The 25,343-nt window shown below is 42.2% G+C and overlaps 1 protein-coding gene across 1 annotated transcript in view; it reads left to right on the top strand.

Annotated features, from left to right (window-relative positions):
- Positions 1–10,318, top strand: part of CNTN1 (contactin 1) — a 178,728-nt gene extending 168,410 nt beyond the window's left edge. The window contains exon 24 of the mRNA XM_014964133.1: positions 7,735–10,318. Within this exon, the coding sequence (XP_014819619.1) occupies positions 7,735–7,814 (80 nt within the window). The 3' untranslated portion in view covers positions 7,815–10,318. The remainder of the gene's footprint in view (positions 1–7,734) is intronic.
- Positions 10,319–25,343: the final 15,025 nt, after the last annotated feature.

The following is a 25,343-nucleotide window of genomic DNA, read 5'->3' as shown; positions in this document are numbered from 1 at the left end:
TGTATTGACCTTTCTGGTTTAACAGTACCCAATTCTTCAAAGTATATTCTTAGTAAAAATTGCATTATTTTGCTCTAGGGAGGCACGTGCTAGGCCAGCTGTTGGCTTTCTTTCTTTCTGCAATAACTTTCATGCCCAATTTAAGATATTTTCTGCCTCACTAAATAGCAAGGCCAAATTTAAGCTGAGCTGGCCTGTTGGACTAACTTATTTTCTTTGCTGCTTCTCAGTCCACTAGTTGATTCTGCCGCATATTTGCCGTGTTGGTGCCCAGCCCCACACTGTCCTGTACATTCTGGGCAAGTCTTGCCACATGCTGCAGAGGGAGGGTGGCCTCTCCCTGCCATGAAGGAAGCACTGTCATCCAGCCCATTGAGACTGGGTGCTTCTGCTCATGTAGAAGCTGAGGGCATCCTTCTTCATCTTCTGATGCATGAGCCAGGCTTCCAGGCTGAAAGATGACGATTTTTAATACAGGCTTTTCATGTAGCTCAGTATTTATATGTGCCACATTTGTTCCCAAGAACACAAAAATTCCAAAGCTGTAGTATTTTTCCCACTAATTCACCAACTTCTTGCACCTGAAGAGTTTCTACTGTTTGCCCATTTTACCTTGTGGTTGTTTAAATGTGGACTATTTGCTAGTGAAAAGGAGTGACAAATCTGGTGTATAGTTGGGGTGAATTTATTTGTAAAAAATATTTTTTTTGAACAAGGAGAAGCAGGTTCTTCACTCAGAGATCCCCAGACATGCCAGCTGGCCAAAGAAAATCTGTCCCTTTTCTTCTTTTCCGGTTTATAATGAAACTTTCTCTTCTGGCCTCTCATTTTTTCCTGAAAAATTACCCTTTTTTGATAAAAAAAACCCCGTCAATTACCCTCTCAGAGGATCATCAAATTCCTCTGAATGACTATCAACCATAATTTCCGAGGCAATGCAGAATACATTTATGTGGGAACATTCACAGCCAAGTGTTTTGCCACACCAGACAATCAGCATAATCACAGATAAGCTTTTCTACTGGGACAAGCTGCCGAAACTCGCTCCAAGCTCCTCCTGCTGCTTGAGCAGGCAGTTTCCAGCAGTGAACACCTCCTCCAAATGAGTACATGATCCAGCCTCGCTTGCCCTGGCAGTGCTCCTGCTGCTGCTGGCGAGCCAGTTTGTCTGGAGTGATCGCTGACAACTGGAGAGACAGGGCAGATGCTGATATGTAGGACAAGCTTTCAGGTCATCTAAGCCATCCTGAAACTCACCAAATGCTCATAACTACAACCATTGCCTGGGTCACAGAAGGACCATAGGTTGTTCTTGCTATTATTTGTTGAGTGTAGTGCTTTAAAAGAGTACATTTAAAAAATATTACCTATGGTCTTAACTCTCCATGCAAAAGAATATGTAATGAACATGAATATATGTGAAGAGGTAGCTGAGAAATAATTTACATTTATTGGTAGTTAAGTAGTAGCCCACCGACTGAAAATTATCTCATTTTCCTCAGGGTCCAAGGCATCTTTTCATTTTGGCAGCCCAGGTCACGAGCAGGGCCAGAGTCAGTGACAAAGCCCCTGCAGCTGCTTGCCAATGCTGCCAACATGCCAGATGCCATTGCCAGAACAAAACAAAGCATTTACTTGGCTCTGGCATATGGATTTTCAAACAGGAGAAGACAGACTAACACAATCAGGTGGACAAACCACCCAGACCATCAGCAGCCCTTCAACTGGCTTTTTAATGTTCTCTCTCTTTTTCTTACAGTAGTTTTAAAGCTGTTCTGCAGATGCACAGCAAACCTTAACGCGGCACAAAGCATGGGCAGATGCACAGACAACATTATTTCCATCCTATACATCTACTCTGCCGTAAAACTGTAATTCACAGGGCTGTGAATTACTCCATAGCGCCTTTCTTGAAAGGTTTATGGCACAGGCAAGAGGAAAATTTCCTCGTGCCCAAACAAAGGTATTCCTAGACAAGGGAAAGTTGGACCCATGATTTTGCAATGATGCCAGTGATGCAAGATAAGCATATTCTAATTAGTTCAGTTATTTTCCATTTACCATGAATAGGCATAGCAGAATTTAAGTCATGTCAGCTGATGCTACCTGTTTCTTTTGCAGTAGTCTTTCATGAAGACAGTATTTCCAGCTGGAACGAGTGGAATTTCTTTTCAAAAGCCAGTCGACAGAGCTACAAACCCACTCACTTCATTTATGCAACTAAGTTTAATCTGAAGAAATTACATTTTTCCTTTCCTGCTTTTCTGTTCTATATGGATAAATATGAAAACACTCAGAGAACAGATATTGATGAAGCCTAACAGATGCTAAAGAAACTAACAAATAGAGCAGGCAAAAATCCCTTTTTTCTTCAGGTGGCTCAATTTTTTCCCAGAGAATTGGATCAGCTTAGTTAGAAGCAGGGAGAAACAGAGTATGAGAAGGCTTTGCATTTACCTTTCTTAAAGTAAAAAGGAGAAATAGAAAAACAGACAGCCCTGCTGGAAGATGATTCTTGGGTCCTTGACCAAAAGGAGAATTTTATTTACGGGAAAATGGGTAAGAGTTTTTCTTTCAGAAAAAAACAAATCCATTTTGCAAAACAGACACAAAGGCAGACTGATTTCTTAACAAGTTACGAAGTTTATGTTAAAAGCTTAAATCTGTTATGAATCATATAAAATGCCTGTCCTGGTAAGAAAAGCTTCTCTTTTCCTTATTCTTACTTAGCGTATGATAACTTGTGTCATGAAGAATGTGTTTCAGCAGCTGTATCATTCACGTAAGCCAGTCTGCATCTACCTGGCCAGTTTGTGCAGCGTAAGAGGAGTGGGTCTGTAGAGAGAAGCAGCAGCGCTGAGGATCCAGCTCCACGCTGTGTGTTCCTGTCAGGTTTTACTCTGCACTAGCTCTAACCCAGCCCTGCAGAGGGTGTCCAAGACAGCTCCACGCTGCAAAGTAAACCCCAATAAAGGGGGCAGCTGAGATACGCAGTTGAAAAACACACTCCTCAAACTAGAACCGTCATGTAGACATCCCCCTCGACGGTCGGTACCTGGAAACTAAGAAAACTGATGTGATTTAATACAAATTAATTCTTGGATAATCTTTCCTGACAATAAAGGCAGAGAAGGAGTTTTGCCACAACAGGATCAGCTCATGATTAGCCGGGGAATAGCTCAAAGTTTGTGTATGTTGGCAGGGCAAACACTTTCCCACTGAGAAAGAGAAGTTATTCACATATGACAGCTTCACAGATGACCAGTAACTAATTTCCTGGTTCACAGATCTGATGAAGTAAGATTTCTCAACAGGCCTCTAGATCTTTTTTTAACAATCCGGTATCAAAAGATACTGAGGTTGGGAAAAGGGCCAAAAATGTCATAGCTTAAAGATAAGTACCATTTAAAGGAAATAATGATGTATTTTTAATAACAAATTGTTACAAAGGCTTGGGAAATATGTCAAAGTCAGAATTGTTTTAATGCCTGTTTCATTTAGGCATTAAATTGGTTTCATTACTTTTGAATTTATTTGGAAGACTGTTGCATACTGTTCAAGATGTCAGTAAAATCCAGAATCTCTATTCAGAAGTGTAAACTGATGTTAAAAAGATGTAAAAATCACATGTGGACTTCATGTGATTGAAACAGAATTTAAAGTATGACTAGAAAACTGTGGATTAGTGGGACTTTACCAGGAGTCGCTGTGCTATGCAAAGACTTTGCTGAAGGAAAACCCGTCCAGCAGTTGTTGATCTCTTCATTTACTCAGATAAACAACTTGTGAGAAAATCTGCTGAGAACAGAAGGGAGGAAGAAAAGTTAGGTTAACTGAATGCATCCGATTCAAGTTATATTTGTCTTTAAGCCAGATTCTGAGTATATGTTTCTGAGGATGGTTTAGTCAGGCTTAAATATACCAACTACAAGAACTCTATAGCAGACAGTAGCAAGGTCTCTATGGGAATACAGCAAGATTTCACAACTTCTTTTGCTTGGTGGTGGTGGAAGAAAAATTTAAGGGTTGTGTTTCACTGTTTATTTGACTGAATGAGGAACCTTGATATGAAGTCTGCGCATGGTGTATTAGAGTGGTAGTTACATCCTGTGATACTGATTTGGATTTGGCTGCGAATTTGATGACTGTAGTTTGTAATTGCACACACACTGGATACACAAGATGCTGGTTCAGAGGAGAGACCACCCATTATAACACTGAGAGAATGAATCTTCAGGTGCTAAATATACCCAGCTCGTACCTAGCCAGACTTCAAAAGAAACCTAATAGTCCTTCTCTTTTAATTTACATCCACATGTTTATTTGTACACATTCATTAAGTCTTTATCAGGTGTTTCTCTAGTTTTAAAGATTGTTAAAAGTGACAGATCACAACTGTACAGCACAGAATTAAATCCAGTATTCTGCACTCAGGCAAAACTTACATTCATTTTCATTCATGAGCTGCAGGCATGTACTTACTGGCTGTCACGCAGTGCTGACCGGTGTTTCCAGTGAAGTGTGGTCCCTGGGCTGCGGGTCAGAAATCTAACAAAAAAAAAGAAGAGATGATCTATTTCATGTACATGTGTCCTCCTAATGTTGTGTTAATGTGCTGTCTTAAGGGCAGGATTTGCTTCACTGGGGGGAGCTATTATCGGTATCTCTGCCGCAGTGCCTACACCTTGTAAGGAACTGCTGTAATGGAGTGAACTGCTAACTATTAATTCTGGAGCCAGGGAGCACATCTCAGGGGAAGATTTATTATTCCTTTCTCTTTATAGGATAATTACATCCAAATATAAATTCCCTATTACTTGCTCATCATTCAACTTCACTCGGCAAACTTTTTTCATGTTTTCCTTCATTAGAAGCATTCAAAATGGTGAGTTTAGTTATGTCTTTCCAACTGTATTATCCTGGTCTGACAAAGGCAGAATACATTTTCTGTGGATATTCTTAAATACGAAATCTGGATTATTTTTTTTTCTATGGCTATTATTCACTCATCAAGAACCACTACTTTGATATTTAGGCATAAAGACTACAGAAAAGATTAACGTGTCTCATAAATCACTAAAAAGTGCAGATAAATATACCCCCTTACTTTCACAGCTGCCAAAATGTGCAGTTGTTATGTATGAAAATATATTTGAACATATGTTCTTGTTCATCTTAAGCATAAAATTCTTCTGATTATGGATACTTCTAAAAGCAATGTTCCAATATTTTTCTTAATTTTACCTTTGACTGAGGTGGATATACTGCTTCCTATGGAAAAATGTGCTATTCATAGAAATTTATTTTTTAAGGCTGAATTGAGCTGATGAAGAAGGATTGGTAGGTCTCTGTCTTGATTTGCCAAGCGCCTTTCAGATATGCTTTTCTAGTAGCACTTAAATTCACTACCAAAGGCCAACTGTAAATACATCAGGCCTTCTGTTTGCTAAGGGCTTATGGTCCCCTTTTTCTTAAATGATTTGGTAGGTGACAAGGTGCACATAGATGCATATGAACAGCTGTAGACACATCCTGTCATGTGATATAAGCATACTTCTGTTCCTGGGATGGAGATGGCACACATTCTTCTCACACCTTCTCTAGATAGAGAGATTTTGGCTGAAGGGTATCTTTAGACCTAGCTCCCTCCAGTGACACCCATGTACTATATATATGTAGCTGGTGGAACATGATTGTTCCCACCATACCAATGCTCAGGATTTAGTTGGAAAGTACTGTAATAAGCCAGCTGTGAGGAAAGAAGATGAAGTACTCAAGTTTGAGATATGGTCCCAGTTGGCTTTCCAACCAGCTGCCTGAAAACTGCCATTTTTTGGATTGGGGTTGTTTGAAGCCAAATGAGGAGAGGAGATCGTGCTGTGAACATGGGGAACTGCCGATGAAGGCTCAATTAAATGTCTGCAAAGAGGGGAAGCTCTGCCCAGCACAAAAATTGAGAATGCATGTGATCACCCTGAGTTAAGATTTGTTTGGGGAACAAAGCTTTGATCTTGGAATTGCAGATAGTGCATGTATGGTACATCAGAGGAGATGCTGATCTGAAGCACATGAAACCCACAGGGTATTGAGACATACTGTGAAAAATACGTCACAAAAAAATCCCTGCAATTATGTATGTAGGAACCACAAATGACTAAGTACTATCACTTCCATATATCCACAGCTAACTGATGAGCTGTTGAACTCTGGAGTTTTCTGATTTGGACTTAGTCCACAAACTTTATAAAAAATGCCTTTTGTTATCAGTCAGTTTCATTTCCATCTAGTTTCCTTACGTTCTCCTTGTTATTGTGGGTAGGACATTCTGTAAGAAATAAATGCTTGAAGGTGACTGACAGGTGATTATTTAGCCAAATTCTCACTTCAAAACAGCATTTTTTTCACCCTCAAGATCTTGCTTTGCTAACGTAAAATTAGTAAACCACCTTATTAATAGAGATTTGAAATAGACACAAAATGAAGAATTAAGCTCTCTATTTATCCTGAAAGATACAGAAACTTCTGAGGCAGACATGTAAAACCTACAGATCTGTCTTTCTAGGAGCCTGCAAGGGGCTGGACCAGATAACATGATTTTTTTGTCCTTGCAGAAGGTCTGATGAGAAAATGTGAATGCTCTTTTGCGACTTTAAATTCTATTAAAGAACACTTGAAATTTGTCATACTGTGCCTGTTGTTAGGAAAAACAGGGCTGCTTGCTGAAATCTGTGCCATTTGATTCACATTTGACCTTTTCAGCACGGTTTTTCCTCCTTCAGAATAACATTTGCTGGAGAGCCATCCAGTGGGACGGTTCCAGCAGCTCCTCAGGGCTGTCACCACCAGCTGCGAGCACTTCTGTCCTTTGTCTGTGTTCAAGAGCAAGACGAGCAGTAAGCTGCGTCCCACACTGCCCACCTACAGGCTGCCATCCTGACCTAGATGAGCCCTCTCTGGGATGAAAGAGTAGCCCGTTCTCCAGCTCATTCGGCCCATCTCCAAGACTGACAGCCAGGCACAGCTTGGCTGGGTTCTTTTCTCCTGTTGGTGCTTCTTAACAGGGAGCTGGACCATGGCAACACAAGCCGTTTAACATAATAGCAGTTCTTAGGCCTTTTTGCCAGAGCAAGTCAGGTAAAGTTTGTAAGCTGCCAATTAATATTTTTTGTCTTAAAATATTTGTTTAAGAAACACCCTTGTGACTTTAACAGACATAAGTGTGTAAATGCCACACTGCTAGAAGTCAGCCATCTGGACTTTGTAATCTGGCAGGTAAACAAACAGACCAGGCTCTTTGACATCTCTCAGATTATTGCTGATCATATGAACATTAACATTTCCAAAGGTGTCTCTTTGCTTCGTCACATTTCAAAGACTCCATTAATTTTGTTTTCACATGTTTAAATATTTATTTTGACCTTTTACCTCCCGTTACAACCTCCTGGCTTGTTGGAGCAGCCAAATCAAAATACCCTGATGTGTTCTGAATGGCCTGGCTGCTTGTATAAACACGCTGCATAAACAGCTCTCGCAGAGCAGAAGAGCGAGTCCTCCGCTGGGCTGTGGCAAATCTCTGTCCCTGCCCCGTTATCCACGCAGGTAGGGGCTGTGCTGAGGTACACCAGCTGCTTTTCCAGCCTTCCCACCCCAGGTTCTTGCTCACGTCCGGGGTCGTTCCCCTCCGCCAGGAGTAACGCTGAAGTAAGCCCCTGTTGTTATGTGTTCGATGCGCAGGTGCCGCTGCTGGAGTGCCCACTCTGCTCCTGGTCCTGGTGGTGCCTGCCCTGGGTGTCCTCGCCTGCTCGGGATTCTGAATGTAGCTGGATTTACCTTGTCCTCCGCCTAACGCAAAGGACTCCCTTTGAAGATGAGGACCACGACTCTTTTTGATTCCTGGGGCACCATCCTAAGCCAAATAAATTTACACTTTAAAATAAGTTACCCTACCGATTTCCTATGACCTTTAAGAGGACTGAGGCATCCAGGAACTCCTTCATGAAGTAAATCAACTTTTGAAAGGCTAAGATATATTTTTAACTTGTTCCAATATGCCTTATAAAACACTTATGCTGATCTGTGACAGTTGCATGATTCGGTCCAATGGGGCAAGTTACAGTGTTAAAACCCAATAACATAGGCTGTACAGTGAAAGTAAAATCACCATACGTAGGTGCTTTAACTTGAATAACAAATTGTGAAATATAATAGAGATTGAAATGTTGATTGTATGTGATAAATGTAAGAGTACTACGTCTGTCTGTACTATCCTATATGTTTTGTGTACTGCATATTTTTGAATGGCCCCATCATCATTTATTGGGATTACTGGTTTTTAGAGAGACAGTCAAAGCAAAAACATTTCATTTTTTTCGAGCTATATTTCTTGAGGCTATTGGGTAGAATTTGAAGGACTTGAAATAAAAGTCAGTGACAAGGAATTTTTTATTTTAAATATGTTCGGAGCACCTGAGAAATGCATAGCATGCTCAGCTTAAAAGAGCTGCATTTCACTGACATGAGATTTACTATTTTCTTTAAAAATTCTGTTGAAAAATTCTGTTACGGTTGTTGTTGCTGATTTTAGGAGTGAAATGTCAGCTTTCAGGGAGGCAGCGTAATGTTTCAGTTTTGATTTAGTATTATTACTGGTACTATAATTATTATTAAGGTAGCGTTGTAACACTTAGGAGTTTGAAGACGGAGTCCATGTTAAAGATCAGCCAAGTGGACCATGAAATGGTAGGAAACGTATGTTATTTTTCAAAGTGAAAAGATTTAAAATATAAAAAAGAAAAAGATATACAATAAATGGCAAAAACAGAGTAGCACGGTAAAAAAATTATTATATTTACATTTTTATGCTGCAGATGCCAGGTGTTACCCTTCCTGTAGTGAAGGCGTACATTTGGAAGAATTATATGCTTTTTCAAGAACTTGATATTATTCTAATGTTCATAGTGTTGTAAATAAGAGTTTTAAAGTTCTGAGACCGTTTCCCTATTTGATAGAGTACTGAATGATCCAACTGTGTGTTAGTACATGGAAGTCAGATCCCAACTGTTAGTCAAAGCTCAATGTTTACTATGGCCTTTGCAAAATGGGAACTCTATTAGAGATAGAGAATGTTTTTGTTCTGACTGTGTCTAGAGTGTTTCAGTGTTGGGTTTTTTGTTGGTTTGTTTGGGTTTTTTTAAGTTGTTGAAGAAATGCACATTCCTTTCATTTCCCATCACGTGCTGGGAATTAGTTTGAGTGTGAATGTTGAAGAAACACAGTGATATTGAATCAGCTGGCTCAAGTAATAGTGCAATGTCTGATGCTTCAAGAATTATAAGCTTTGAATCATATTTTATTAGCACAACCTTGCTAGCTACTTAGAAATAGATTTTATCTTTTTAGAACTGATACTGTAGAGGTCCGTAATAATAATATTTACATGAAGCAAGAATAGGTCTATTAATAATTTACACCCACTTCTTTTCTTTGTATAATTTTGTACTATATATTTACATGTAAAAGTGTAGAGTCTTCATTAAGAAATATCAATAATACTGTTTTAGTTTAATTTTAACTATTTGTTACAAGATGAAAATTTTTTAAATAGGTGAAAGTGGTAACTTCCCTATAGAGGAATGTCAAAGTGTCAAACACTACTGAGTTTCATAAATTGTATAATTATTTGAAAGAGAAATGAGCTGTCTTCGTACATAAGAAACTAATACGCTGTAAGCCTTCTGTACAAAAAAAAATTGTGATTTATTGTGTTTCATTTGGTTTGGTTCTTTTGCAGTATGACTCATTTTTATATAATCTACAACCACAACTAAATCTTTTGCCAAATGCATGATTGCCTTTTACTTTTCTAATACATGGTGTAAAAAGCAAAACTGTTCAGTTTTTGCATGGAAATGACCTGGGGAGGAGAGCCACTTCTTTTTTTTAAATCAGCAACACGGATGAGGTAGGTCTCACATACTGATCGGATAGTTGGAGATTTTTCTCTTTCACAGAATTGTGTAAATTTGACTGGGACCTTCAGTTTCAAATTGTTGTCAAGAAAAACTAACTAATGTATCATCTGCTTTAAAATGCAAGGTTCTTAATTAAAGTTTATATAGATAGACATATTTGTTGTTTCTTTATATTTCAGGAAACTTGATATTACTATTATTTGATACTGATGAATATTGAACTGTTTTTTTAGTTACTTTTTATCTTTTTTTTTTCAAATGAGTAGAGCAGGACCGTGCTTTGTCCTTTTTATGAATGAAAAGTAAATTACAATTAAATAAATGTATTAATGTTACTCAAAATATAATAACTGTTTTTTGATTTGGAGCTTTCTGATTTCATAACAGTGATGTGCTCATCTGTGTCAGTGAAGGTGTGGATGGAATGAGGTCCTGTGTGTCCCTGCCCTGCCTCCTTGGGAGTTTTGCTGGAGTTAAAGAGCTTTTGCGGGATAAGGGTGGCTGTTTTGCTTTGATTATAAGTGATAGAATTTTCTAACATGAGTGACAGAGAGTGTCTTGAGATCTATTCAGAACTGCTGGCAGTGAGAGTTAACCGAGCAGAGTATTTATTTCAGGTAATGTTTTCTATTCCAGTAGATACATTACAAGGTGGCCGAAATGGCAAAACTTTGTACTGATTAAACGCTTTGTGTGATCGTAATAACTTCAAGAGGTGACATTAACTATCAAGACTGAGATCCTACCTGCCTTTGAGGGGTCAAGTTCAGGCCCTAAAGTGCACCAAAATGTGGCATGCAAGAAGTTGGTGAAGCTGATGGTCATGTTGCAGAACTTGGTTTCATTTGTCTTCAGAGATACCAAATGAGAAGAGTCCATGAGAGAATGTGTTCCTCGTGTCCTGCACCTAGTCAAGCAGAGCAGGGCGCAGACCTGGGGAGGAGGATGTTATCACTATTTTGATTAGGTACGTTTTGCATTTTGATCTTGGTCTCTAGGAGAAATAAGGTTTGAGTCTCTGTCTGCCAGTTCTCTGCTAATGATTCTGAACTTACTGGGTGGTTTCAGGCAAATGCAGCAGCGATCTTACTGAAGAAGACAATAATCCGAGTAGAAGGTAGCGATTTGAATTCAGAATTTGCATGGAAGGTGGCCGCAGCACGGTCACGGTGTTACCTGCTCTCTTGGGCCTGCTGGGTGCCCAGCCAGCAAACACCCAAGAGCCCGATGAGGCTCCCCTTGCTCCTGCCTGGGACGAGCACGGGCTAGGGGGAGGCCTGGGCACGTGGCACTGCAGGTACCAGGGACAGCTGAGATCATTGCAGTGACGGAGCGAGGAGGGGAAGAATGGGCCATAGAACATAAATCCGTAGGAGAAAAGGTTCATTATTTCCACCCGTCAAAGAACAACTTGTTTTTGTTTGTGAGACTTCGTTGTTTCCAGACTTCAGAACCTCTGGCTGCAGAAGATGATAAAAACTATGCCTTTAGATACCTGGCTGAAGACCAGGTCTTCCAGTCTTGATCTGCCTCAGTATTGCATTAATCTACACTTCCTATTGGAATTAAAATTAAAGTAACAGACATCAGGTAATACCCAAATACATTCCAATACTGATCTTGAAATAGTTCCAAATGGTATTATTTGGGGATTTTGTTTATTTAAATACATCACGGAAATGTCTTTCAGGTTACAACAGTACAATATGGGCTAAGGATGTTCTTTTGGCAGCAGTATAAATTTCTATAGCTTCTAGCACTTACGTATGCTCCGTGCGTGCACATGTCGTCCAGCAGAATCTGTTCATGGTGTTAGGACATGGGCACTACGTGGGAACCACCTGCCTTCTGCACAGAGGTCTTGCAGAGGAAGATTGTCCCTCTCCATTTCCTCCAGAGATGATCCATTTTTCTTTAACTTTTCTACCACTAGTTCCTTTTGTGTTGTCATTTTAACATTCTTCTGATTTCCAAAAACAGAAGAAAGGACAGAGAGCGTGAAAGTCCACGTGAATGGGAGATAAAAAATAATGTTTACATCTCAAACAGAAGTAGCACTGACTTTTCTTGACAGGCTAACATGTTTTTCTTTTACCTGGATGCCAATTAACCAAGTCTGCTCTAAAGGATGTCTGGAAAAGCCACATGAAAAGTGTTTTGTTTACCTTAGTTGATCTTGACTCTGGTCTCTTCTCTTGATTAATATGGATGACACTGGAAATTATGCTAATTTTGGTTCCCCCAAACACTTAGAATCTAATTCATCATTTAGCAGGTAACTTTCACAGGCAGTGGGCACTGATGAGTGGATTTTACTGCTCTATATTTAAAGAGTCTAATAGTCTTTTTGTACTTGATGCCTTTCGTCTTTAGTGTTGTCACAGCCGCTAACTATCTGCTTCACAAAAAGGTATGAAATCATTTCTTTCTCTCTCAAAACAGGCAGCAGAAAAGGCACAGTGCCTTCAACTCATAGAGGGATCTGTTTCTGAGGATTTGGATCTACTTGCTGCCCTCTACTCACGGTGGGTTAGGCCAGGTGAGCACTAGGGAGTTGTGGCAGAGCCATGTGTCATCTTGGAGAAAAGAGAATCAGACGCTGCTCTGCACAAAATGCTGGTCAGCAAAGGGTCTGGCATAAATGCAGCTATGCTGCCGTGGGGTTAGCTAGTGTTATGTGGGAAAGTGGAATAATAACCCTGGCAAAAAATAACCGTCACAAGGGCTCTGCACCTGACAGGAGGAGGCGTTCCACAGCTTGGCAGCAGAGGCAACCACTCATTGAAGGCTGGTTCCCATCAGGAGCTACAACCCAAGAGCGTTGGGACTGTACAGGTGCACATCAACTGCAGCCATGACACGGGCCCTGGAGTATAACCTGCCCTGGACATCGCTAGTGGACGAGTGCGGAAAGGAGAAAATTAAGGACCTGCTTGACTTTTCCCTCTTCCCCATCCTACTCCTTCTTATCCAGTGCTGGTAGTGGTTTTCAGAGGGAACTCTTCTCTGCAGCCACATGAAACAGCTGCATTTACAGCAGACTTAATCTTCTCCTATAATAGATGAGTAAATAGCACAGACAAATCACTCCCCTAAAGGCGCCTGCCCATGGGGCTGAAGGAGGTGTAGCTCTCATTGGTAGATATCTGATGCTGGAGAAGGTAAGTCCCACCCCAGCTGTGTTATGACAACATGCAATATCAACTGCTGCTAAAAGAGGCAAACCTACAGCAGAGAATACAACGACTTTGACTGGGCATTGTCCCCTCTAGATGGCTGTCATGATGGAGCTACTTATCCATGGCATCTCCATCCTTCAGAGTATCAGAAGGGTTCCTATGGCATTGAGATAGTCCAGTACCAGCTCTCCTGTCCTCCACTGCCTGCTCAGCTCCAGGCAAATTCAGATCCTTGCTGGTGGCCCAGTGGGCACATGGCTCTGGGTGGGCATGTGCTGCAGTCAGGAGGGGTGGATGTTTAAACCTTTAGGAGATACCTGATTGGTGTGGCCCCAGGGCAGTGGAGGACACACATGCAAGAGGGGCTGTGCCAAGCCTCTGGCTGGCCATGGGGACAGTGCCCTGGCCTCAGAAACGATGCATTCAGCAGAAGACACTGAATTCTCCTCACACCCCAACGGGAGGAGAGAAGCAAGCGTTTTCCCGGATTAAGTCCTGTGTGATGTGAACAGGGAGGATTGAACGTTTGTCTCTGATTCTCACAGGAAGAAACATACAAAAGCACTAAGTTCCCAGAGGCACTCAGCTCAAGGGATTTATCCTGTCCAGACAGTTACCTGTGAGCAGCTACTCTGCAGAAGGCTAACACTAATGGGACACAGCGGCTGATTTGCACCGGTGGAGCCAAATGGTGTTTCCACACTGCTAATACCCACACCAGGGCTGCTGTGTACAAACCACCCATTGGGCACTGTCCCCAGCCAGCACTTCTCCCAGCATTGGTTTTCGGATGGCGCAGCCCTGAGCTTGGCAGCGGAGGTGTCTGTGTCCCGGGGCTGGCACTACCAGCTGCACGGGGTTTTTTTTTCAGTTTTCCATTCAGAATCTTCAGGATTAGTGTAGGTTCTGCAAGAGTTCAGTTCCTACTATAAAATTCCCTGTATCTGCCATTCAAAGTGGAACAAGGACGAGCACAGGGCTTTAGGGCAAGGCTGCATGTGAGGAGGAGCCTTTTGCTGATCCACCTCTTAACGCCTCGTCATTAACCTGCTATTATTTGTCTTGCGAGGTCATGTCTAGTCAATAATATTAATGAAATCTTGTGTTGTTTTCTGTGCCCAGGAAGTTTTTAACTATAGATGTTAAGACACGTGTCAGTTAGATCTCCTCTATGACAGCGCTCTGAAGCAGTTAATTACTGATCTTACTTTAACTGTATTCTGGCAGAATGTAGCAAACTGCCTATGGATCGACCGGCAACTCGAAGAGCTGTCGAGAATCAGCCAGTTCTCCACGAAGCTCCTCTGTGTCTGTCCTGTGAGAGCACCGCAGGTACCACTTGCAGGCCTCCAAAACATGTGCCGAGGCCAAGATGGTGACTCTTCTGGCATCAAAGCCCAAGACCCTTCAGCCAGCTTTGATCCCTGATTTGATCTCCAGTAAAAAGTATGTGGTGGAGCAACACTAAAGGTTCTGTAGGGGGTGGGTGTATTTATGTATGTGACCCTTGTACAAGTAGATTATAGTCTGTGCTGGGATTGTAACAGAATCTGACAAAAAATAGTACCTTAAGCAAAAAACTCAAACTGACGGAGATCAGTTCTGCAGTTTTTGTGGCAGCTTTTATATAGGCAGTTTAAACTTCGTGCTCCCAGAGCCAAGAAATAACACATAGAATGACTCCACTGGGTTCTGCTCAGCAGAGTTTTCTGTCATTAACCTAAAGCACTGACTTTTCTGTGATGTTGCAGATGTGATGGTTTAGACAGCGGTACAGGAGAAAAGATGGGAAAATATTTCCATTTAAACAAAGGAGGAATCAATAATTCAACTCTCAAGACTGAGGCAAACATGTGCTAATAGAAATGACCTAGAAATTAGCATAAACTCTCCTGTTAGTAATTGTGTGTTGGTATACAGCACAATAACCTATTCCTTTGGAGTATATTTATTCCAAGATGTAGGAAACCAGGATTTTTTATGTAGAAACAGCATAATTGCTGACTTGGTCCTTTTTTAATCAGTACTGAGCAAGCTAAAAGCTTTCACTCTGTCAGGAACACAGGGCCACAGAGGGCATGAACTTAGTTAACACGGTTTATTTCCCTACCTTGCTTCTTTCAGAATACCCATGAGGTGATGTGGTAACTTGGTGGCTTCTGACAGTGCTCTCCCTGCGCTCAGCCCTCCAGCAAACATAAACTCAAATGGATATTTCCACAACTAGAAGTGGTTAGCCTTTCTCTTTCTTTTCTTTTGTTTCTTTCTTTCTTTTTTTATCTCCTTCCTTCCTCCCTCCCTCCCTCCCTCCCTGTTTTTCTTCCTCTCTTCCTTTTCTCAAAAGAAAATCAGAACTAGGAACTTGAACATTGGTGACAGAAAGCCATTAGCAAAGAGTATCATCCCTGGTCAACCTCTGAAGCAAAATGAACTCCCTCAAGGACTAGCCATGTATTCAAGAGATTTTGCAAGCACTTAATTTTCCAGACAGTTCTGATGCAGGAAAGAAGGAAATCCAGTGTGATTTTCACTTCTGTCAAGCCCCTTCTTCCCAAAGCTCTGAATCAGATTTGGAGGATCAAGGAGATATTCTAGTGATTTTTTTAAAGAGACTTGGCATCAGTCATGCATGTCTTAAAGAATTTGAAGCCATGTGCTTAACTTTCAGAGAAAGCGAAAAACCTATGTGTTTTGTGTTAGCTGGGGATTAACACACAATTGCTCATCTAATTTCATAATGTAACTGACAGATTGTGGGATGCCCACATTTATTCCAACAAACAGCATAGCAGAAGAGGGGGAAAAATATATAAATTTGGCTTTACGCTGGATGACAGGATATTTTCATCAATGAAGGATTTACTCACCATAGTAGCCTTCAATGAGCCATTCAGCCCTGAGACAGGATGACGACCCTCACCTCTGCTCATGACTCGCAGAGGTCACCTAGAAGATCAATGCTCGTCACTGAAGCTAGGTTGGATCCACCTGGATGTCTGGTTACCTCCAACAAACATAAAGGGAGGCTGAGGGAGACGACTAGCTGCCTAAAAACAGCAGCCAACATACAGTTTTCTGCAGCAAGATCTTGAAATGCTGGAAAACTTAATCACCAATGAAATACTTGAACCTTATTATACCACAAGTAAAATCCTGTGGGATTTCTGCTCGAGAGAAATTGAATTTGTACCACCCTAGCACAGATGAAACTCAGGGCAACTGAAGTGAAGGAGTTAGTACTGTTAAATATGCCACTGGAGAAATAACAAACAGAAAATTATAAAGATTATTTCTAATGATATCATTAAAATCAAAGTGCTGTTGACAGTATTAGCTTCTCAGGAATTAATGAACTAGAACCTACTGTGAGAATAATTGCATGTAAACTACAATAATATTGATGTTATGCCAGAAGCTGTGATGTCTGTCGAGAATTAATTTACAAAATCAAAACTCAAAGGAAGTCAACTCCATTTATGACCTTTAAAAATGCAAGTAAACACAGGATGCAAAAAATCTCATGAGAAAGCACACTTGTAAAACTTAAATGTAAAACCTTGTATGTAGAAGATCCTTTTCTAAAATTCACAAATATACGATCAGTATTTGAAGCATTTCCCTTTTCATGTTTATTTCTAGAAAGTGGCAGTGTGGTTTCTGATTTCCATATTCCTGGTCTACTAACTATTAATTTTTCATTAGGCTAGTGTTCTCTGCTGATTTCTTGGGATAAATATGAAAAAACCAAGCTATATTCTTTTGCAGCTTTTCATCCCATGAGTAGATTCTCCATGAACACATCAACAAAGGAGAGAGATAAGGACCAGGGCAGACCCTGCACCAGCAATGCTGCAGCAGGGCTGGTCTCCAGCTCCCCACAGCCCTTCCCTGCCCAGCCACGTGCCCTGCTGAGCCAGGACCACCTGCAGGTCCACATCCCAGCCCCATCCCATCTCTCTCCTGTCCCCAGGGAGGTGCCCGATGTCTGGGGCTGGGGCTGCCCCCAGTGCTCCCCACTGCCCTGCTCCCTGCACGCCCCGTGGGTCACCAGCCTTGCCGTGCTCTGCCATTGCCAGTGATATCTCCTGTGTCAGAGCCAGAATCTATTCAAGGTATTCAAGCAGTTACTGCGGCCAAGCAGCTGAATGTGGCAGATTTACCATAGAGAGCCTTAAAAATCCGTGGGGTTCTGCAATCAAGTGAAATGTACGTTGGGTAATAGCGTTATTGTGCCTCACGTGTAACTGTGACACAGCGCAGCAGATTGAGAGCAGATCCATGAAAATAAGACCTGAGTGGCTGGCAATTGGGCTTTTTTTCCATTCTTTTTTTGTTGTTGTTGTTTTTTGTTTGTTTGGTTGGTTTTTTTAATCATTTATGGATTTAACTGAGTGGGAGGCTTTGATAAAACAACAGGTGGGAAAGAAAAGCGTGTTTCAAGATAGCCATCTGTCAGCAAATCCTGCAGACCCGTTCAGCAAACATGCTAGATCTATTTCCTTTGAAGGTCTCACCTCTTTTCTTTAGCCAATCTCTACTGGGAAGGATAAAAGAAAAAAATGTAGAGTGAGACATTCCCAGTCCAGAAAGGACTTTTCTTTGCAGCAGACCATAGCCGATCGGGAAGGGCTCCAGGGACCTCCCGGGGATGTGAAGGCAGGAGGAGCCCGGTACCCTGCCCCAGAGCCTGGGGGGAGAGCAAGCAGACAGGATCACTGCGCTAAACCTTGACAAATCTGCAGCTGCTCGTGTGATCTCAGACAAAGAAGAAAGGTCTCCAGTATGTTATATCTGTGAACATCATGTCCACTGCATGTTTACAGACGGTGAAGCTAGGGACAGCATGAGAACGCAGTAAGAAGTACTTCTGAAAGCTTTTATTCCCTTGTGCCTCAAAACTAGTAAAAAGTGATATGAAGTGAAGCTGGCAGAGCTGCAAGAAGTGAGCAGGGAACAGGCCTTACTTCAGAATAAGTGGATACAGTGAGAGGGTATGTCTGAGCCTCACTGGGGAGCAGCAAGGATGGAATAGCTCAAGCAGCAGAGGACTTGAGATTAAGAAGCCCAAGTCATTCATAGGTCTTAGATACAGCTTGTAAGTGTTACGAGAAATGAATGAATAAAAGCTGTCACTGTTGGTACTAAGATGTATCAGAGGATGCCTTGCAGGGCTGCAAGGGTTGGGTGTGAGCTCTGTTCCACAAAGATGTGGCCAACGCTGGGTGGCTGTGTGGCCTCTTCAGCCGGCCTGTGTTAAACAGCAGTGTGGTTAGCCGTGTGCCATTGCTCACGTGTGCAGTAATTATGATTAAAAGGCTGTGCAGGATATTTTGGTGACTCGATTGTCTCTGGTTGGCACTCTGACCCTCTTCCCCAATATCTAGTCTCTTGTCTCTAGTTCCTGATCTATGTGACATACTGACAGGTCCTCTAAGTTATTTGTGTGTCCTATCTGCTGAAAGAACTGTGTAAAGGGGTTAAGCAGTAGCTATATCAAATATGTAATCACCCAGCTTCTCTGTGGTATAACTGCAAGCAGAATCTAGATAATGCAAATGACACATGATTAAGGGCACATGAAAAAGCATTATGTGGATTTGTGAAGATACCCATTAAAGCATCCATCTGTTCGGGTTTTTAACTTCCTTTGGCTCATAACAGGAAGCTTCCATTAATTTCCTTTATGAAGTGTGTGCCCAACAAGAAAATACAAGTAATTCACATTAGAAAAAAAAAAAAAAGAAAACAAGTAATATATGTAGAATGAAGATGTTTGGAAAAAAACCTTTCAGTTATGGATGGTAATGTTTCTGTCCATTAAGCATCAAAAGTTAATTTTCTGGAATGGATGTATTAAAATTACCTCTCATTACAAACTGATGACTGCCAGATGTTAATAAACTATTCCTGAATGCTTATCATTAGGTATAATAATGACTAAGCTCACAAAGTGTTTTGTGCTTATGTGCCTGTAAACCACAATGTGAAGAGCAACGGCTATATACTCTTTTTTAAACAATAACACGTGAGGTAAAGAACAGTTGCTCTATATGAGACAATAAGTGGAAAAAAACCCTCATTTCAGCCCAGAGTAATCTATGAGCTATTATGGGAGCCTATTGACCACATTTTGTGGTCAATGTTCCACCTACCGGTAAATTCATTTCTTATTAGGGCTACATCAACTATTAGTCAATGCCCATATGCTAGATCAACTGTGAAAAAGATCAACCTTTGTAATGATTTGGCTGAAGGGGAGAAGAGTTAAAACACACATTTTTATATTCTTTTCATCATATTATCCATTAAAAAACCTCCCCAGAAGGAAAACACAACACCTGATGCTGCTTGGAGGCATTTGTGGCAGGTGCTGACTATAATGACTGATATTACTGCAGACTCAAGCTGGGAAGATTTCTTCTGGAGGATGCCTGCAGCAGAGGTACAGAGGAATTGCTTTCCTTTCTAAAATATTTATTTTCTAAATGTTGTGTTATTTTTATGTATCTCCTGCCTTCTTTTGTTTGTTACAGCAATGTCCCAATCCGTGCACTCCAGGCACTGGCTGAGTAACTTTAAAAGCCACAAAGGAGTTCCAAATTTTTCATTTTTGCAGCACTGCACTCCTCAATAACATGGAGGGGTAGGAGATACCCTGAACTAACTTCCCTCCAGTAATGCATGTCAGGGGAGTTCATTTCTCAGATCTTGGTCTATTTAACATTGCACTGACCTCAGTAGAGCAGGCTTTCATTCCAGCTTGATTAAATCTAGCCAAGAGCCAAGGGAGTTGTGATCCCAGACAAAATCTTGCAGAGCCTGACCTGCAGGGCTGGGGGAAGCCTCTGCCCTCCTGGGCAGAGCTGAGATTAGCTGCGTAATTCTTCTGTGCCTCCCTGGCTACAGTTTTGTAGGAAGGGAGAGGCTACGACTGCACAACAGGGAACAAGACAGGACTCAAGTGTGAATTTGCTGTTGCTACTGGGAGAGAACGGGGTTGATTTGGCATCTGTTTGTGCAGGTAGGGACAGGCACAGCTTTTCTGGGAAAGGTCTGCATCCCCCATGCTGGGAACTCTTCCTTGCAGACAGCAGCTCCATGGGGATGTGCCAGCAAAAGAGCCAAAAAGAGAGATCTGTGCTTTCAACAGGAGGAGGAATAAGCAGGAGGGCCTGCTTTCTCCTCACTGAAGTTGCTACCCCCACAGCGCATTCACCAGAGACAGCTCTGCACATCCACAAGGACACTGACCCCAGGGAAAAACTTTCAGCAGCTCAAAATTGCTTTATCTTGGCAGTTCGATGCCTTGCAGTTGTACTCAGAGATCTTTGCTTTTCCCATGTATGATTCATGAGATTTAGCAGCTACACATTGTTATGGAAAGCATTAAAGCATGTATGGAAAATGTAGTTTTCTATACTACTTCAATTGGTTTGCAATGTCTGAAATCAGCTAACAGATGAAGTGAGTTTTTAGCTGAAAGAATTTAACCGCTGAATTCGTTTCAACACTGTATTTTCTGTTTACTCCTATCCTGCCATGTAAAATTTCTCTCCTTATTCTTTCTTTGGATGAAGTACAACTGGCTGAGCTTAACATGTACGCTAAAGACCTGAACAACTTGACTGACTTGTTTAAATCCAGTCCTCAAAGCCTAAAACTCCCTCCCAACAGTCTAAAAGCATCATTCTTCCTCCAGAGAAATACAGGAAAGCAGCAGCAAAATACGGAGGTGTCTCCCTACAGCTACCCCCTTTGCACAGCCCATTGGGATTCACTCTGTGCTGGTCAGGTGCCCCAGTCTGTCTGGGAAGATGGGCAGGGGGGCTCTGAGCAACCACTCTGGTCACCCAATGTCAAGCTGCCCCCTGCACCACCCTCATGCAGTTAACTGGAGACGGGGGGAATATCACCCAGTTGGTAAATGTTGCCCAAATCTGTCACAAGAGCAAGTACAGTTTGGGGTTTTTTTTATTGTAATTGCTCTGGGGAATTTCAGATCACAGCTGTAGGTGCCTTGGGGACACAGCAGGGCACTGATGGGACCTTTGCAGTTGTCGTGAGGACTTCAGTAGTGATGGACATCAGCTTCCCCCTTTGGAAAGTCAGCAGCACCATCAGAAAGGCAAATGGGTGCTGGCAGTGAAAAAGAGACAGCAGGTGAAGAGACACAGCCTTTGGGCACTGCCAGGCTGCTGTGGGGAGGCTGGCACTGCCCAGACGTGGCTGCTCCCCTCCCATGGGGCACAGAGGGTGCATTGCTCTGGCCCAGACTAAGAAAAGTCTCACCTTCCCAGCTCCTTTCTCTCCCATCTGTCTTTTCTCTAATTTCCCCCATATTGTAATTCCCTGCTACCTAATTGAATGTGCAGGATTGAATTAGTGGTCCAGACAAGTGATGGATGGGAAAAACGCTTCCCAGCTGAGAAAGGAGCTGCGAGGAGCAAAATCCTTGTGAAAAGGCAGTGCTTTCCCTGGCCAAAAAATCTTGCTTCTCTCCAGTTTGGCAGGCACATCCTCTGCACCTCCACTCGGGGTCCCCTGAGCTGAAAACTAGCTTTCCCAGCCGTGACACGGAGGGGACCCAGGAGTTTGAACTTGAATAAGGCCTCAAAGCAGCTCATTAGCTTGTGGGATGACGTCAGCAACCCCTGTTTATGCCTACTGACAGAAATTAGACACCTACCGACTGAAGTAACAGCTGAGCAATGTTTTTTTGAAGATATCAGTGGCGCCTAACTGGTGGGATCAGGCACCTACATACCTTTGAGGTACTTGGCCAGGGAGATTAAGTGACTTGCCCACGGTCACACAGGAAATCTATGGCAGAGCCAAGAACTGAAACCAACTTTCAAATGACTTAACCACAAGATTATCATTCTTCCATGTATTAAATTATTAATTCTGATGCTTGTCAGGAAGCCTGAGGCACAGGGTGGGTGCTTATTAATTGGAGCCAGACACATAAACATGCACATTGATTTATGTATTCATATATTTAAAACTGGATGAAAGAACTATCTGGTATCTCATTTTGAATCTTTCTTTAGTTGCTCTCCTCCTGGTTTACATAGAGTTGAAGATGCGCTGGAAAACGACCAGTTTTCTCCCATATATGGAACATTTGCTTATGGGTCTATACATGCATCAGGATTCATTAGAAGTTGGGAAGGTTGGTTTCACCGTGTATCATCCCAGTCCATCTTTCAGATTTAGATATTGTTGTCACACATTCCTGGCCAGGGCTTGTTTCTCTATGAAGCCAATGTGGCAACAGTACATTTTCACTAGTCTGGGTTTAGTTCAATTGCTTGTAATACCTGCGGTTCTTTCATTATTCTTTGTTCCCTTGAGAAATGAAAAAAGAAAATACCCAGGGAAGACGGAGGACAGTGACACTGCCAAGGTTTAGGCACTGAACTGGGATGCCTATGTTAGGAAATGAGTCTCCCTCTCCTCTTTTCGGAGCCAGTGGACGAGGGTAACTTCTCTGGGGTGACTCAGAGATGAGCTGGGGTTATAGGCTCTGACTTGCCTGCTGGGGGAGACGCTCTGTCTGCACCCACTATCAAGGGAGGCAAGGCTGGCAAACACAGGCATTTAGGCATTTAAATGTATGTGCTTTGAATACATTCCTCACACCCTGCACACCTCCTACTTATCCTTGAGGTACAGTGGTGAGGACCATGGAAATACTGGATTTTTATTAGATGTTGTACTCTGAGCTGATATGTAACTAGAGGAGGGATAAGCCAGCAAGATTAGACTCATCTGTAATGATGCTAATTTGAATAACCATGGGTATGTTCCAGTGCTGGTGCAAACAAAAGGAAGATGGTCAAGGCCTTTGTGGCATCTAAACAGAGCCTTCCCAATCAACTCCCAGCAAGTGAAGTGAATACCAGCCATTCACTGGGCAGGGGAAGGTGGTGGTAGTGGGGGCATCATTGAGTCAGAAAGTTTTAAGGAAAGCAAACTCCAGGATTGGTGAGACCAGAGTTGAATTTATGAGAGCTTAAACTACAGGGACTGTAAACCTTCAGCAGCAGCATTTCACTGCCCTACATACACCCCGTCTGCTCCGTAGCTGTACATAACCGCATGGAGAACATCCTACCAGCCACCAGGAGTTGTATGTGGTCTTTAGGTAACATCAGTCACTGATCTTAAAATATCCTGGGGCAAAATATTTTGGGGTTAAGTTGTATTTTCATCACATTGTAATAATCAGATAAGTAGGTTTTGTAAACCAGGTTGGTGACTTTTAACTTATGTAACCTGGTAACCAGCTACATGCTTGGGTATTTGTCATTAGCATTCTACAAGAGTATGGAAGCACTTTATCGTGTGTAGTGTGTTTCAGTCTACAACAATTCAGTAGTGTAAGCAATTAGTATTATTACTCCTCATAGATAAGGGCCTGAAAGACTTAAATGCAACTGAATAAAATCATGCAAGTTATTGCTAAAAGATAGAGATTGACCATTGTTGTCCCCTACACAGAAGGATAAGCTATAGAAAAAAAATCCCTCCTCTATATAAATAGCATATAGTATCTCTTCCTTCTGCAGCTTGCCAACAAAATGCAACTGGCTCGTGGTTCAGCGTTTGGATTATTTGAATAACACTGTGTGCTTTATCATGGCAAACACAAGCTGAAGGACTGAGTAATGGGTAAACACAGTGACAAGTAACATCAAATAGTGACTGAGGAAAATGCATTTAATCAGCTTTCCCATTCAAAGCGCATGTTATCTTGCTTTTTCTACGTGTCTCTCCTACTGTAGTTTGTGTTATATACAGTTGCAAACAAACAATAATGCTGTTGGTCTCAGTGGAATTTACTGGGTGCTCAGCCCTTCTGAATTTTAGGCTGTTTACACAGTATCCTAGTTTTTGGTTTCTCTTATAGCTGTATCTTCATCTAGCTGTTCTGTGATACTAGTGGGTATTTTCAGATGACAAGTCTGCATCTAGATACCCAATTTTGACTTGGGGAATCTGTTCAGATACATTTGGGTACTAGCTAGTCAGGTGTCTTTAAAAGTTGTTTTTTTTCCTCAGCAAGTTTTCCCCATTTCTCAAGCACAGTAAGTCGTGCATGCAGGTGGTATGACCAGATGAGCTGGTATTTGGCAGTGTGTGCTCTGCAGGGCATTCTGCACCCAAGCAACCTCTTTACAACCTTCATTTTTGGTGAAGTTTCTAAGTGAGGTCTTAGGGGAGTACTTAGAGTGGGGAGGAATTTCACTGAATTTCACTGAATTTCTAGAGTTGGAAGGGACCATAGAGATCATCTAGTCCAACTCCCCTGCTGAAGCAGGATTGCCTAGAGCTAGAGCATGTTACTCAGGACTGCATCCAGGCGGGTTTTGAAAATCTCCAAAGAAGGGGACTCCACCACCTCCCTGGGCAGCCTGTTCCAGGGTTCCGTCACCCTCACCGTGAAGAAGTTTCTCCTCATATTTGAGTGGAACCTCTTATGTTCCAACTTGTGCCCGTTGCCCCTCGTCCTCTCGGTGGGAACCACTGAAAAGAGTCTGGCTCCCTCCTCCTTCAACCCTCCCTTGAGATACTTGTAGGCGTTGATAAGGTCTCCCCTCAGCCTTCTCTTCTCCAGACTAAAGAGTCCCAGCTCTCTCAGTCTCTCCTCATAAGGGAGATGCTCCAATCCTTGAATCATCTTTGTAGCCCTACGCTGGACTCTTTCTAGTAGTTCCCTGTCCCTCTTGAACTGGGGAGCCCAGAACTGGACACAGTACTCCAGTTGTGGCCTCACCAGTGCAGAGTAGAGGGGGAGAATGACTTCCCTTGACCTGCTGGCTACACTCTTCCCTATACAACCCAAGATACCATTGGCCTTCCTGGCCGCAAGAGCACACTGTTTACTCATTGTCATTTTACTGTCCACCAGGACCCCTAGATCTTTCTCTTCAGTAGTTGCCTCTAGCGGGTCCACCCCTAACCTATACTGGTACCTGACATTTTTCTTCCCCAGGTGCAGGACCCTACACTTTTCCCTGTTGAACCTCATGAGGTTCTTCTTTGCCCAGCCCTCCAGCCTGTCCAAGTCTCGCTGGATGGCAGCACAGCCCTCCGGGGTGTCAGCCACTCCTCCCAGTTTGGTATCATCAGCAAACTTGCTGAGGATACACTCTGTCCCCTCGTCCAGGTCACTGATGAATATATTAAA

This window comes from Calidris pugnax, unplaced genomic scaffold, assembly GCF_001431845.1.
Source record: "Calidris pugnax isolate Ruff unplaced genomic scaffold, ASM143184v1 scaffold44, whole genome shotgun sequence".
NCBI lineage: Eukaryota > Metazoa > Chordata > Aves > Charadriiformes > Scolopacidae > Calidris > Calidris pugnax.
The sequence above is the reverse complement of the archived record's forward strand: the minus strand, read 5'-3'. Positions and strand labels throughout refer to the sequence as shown.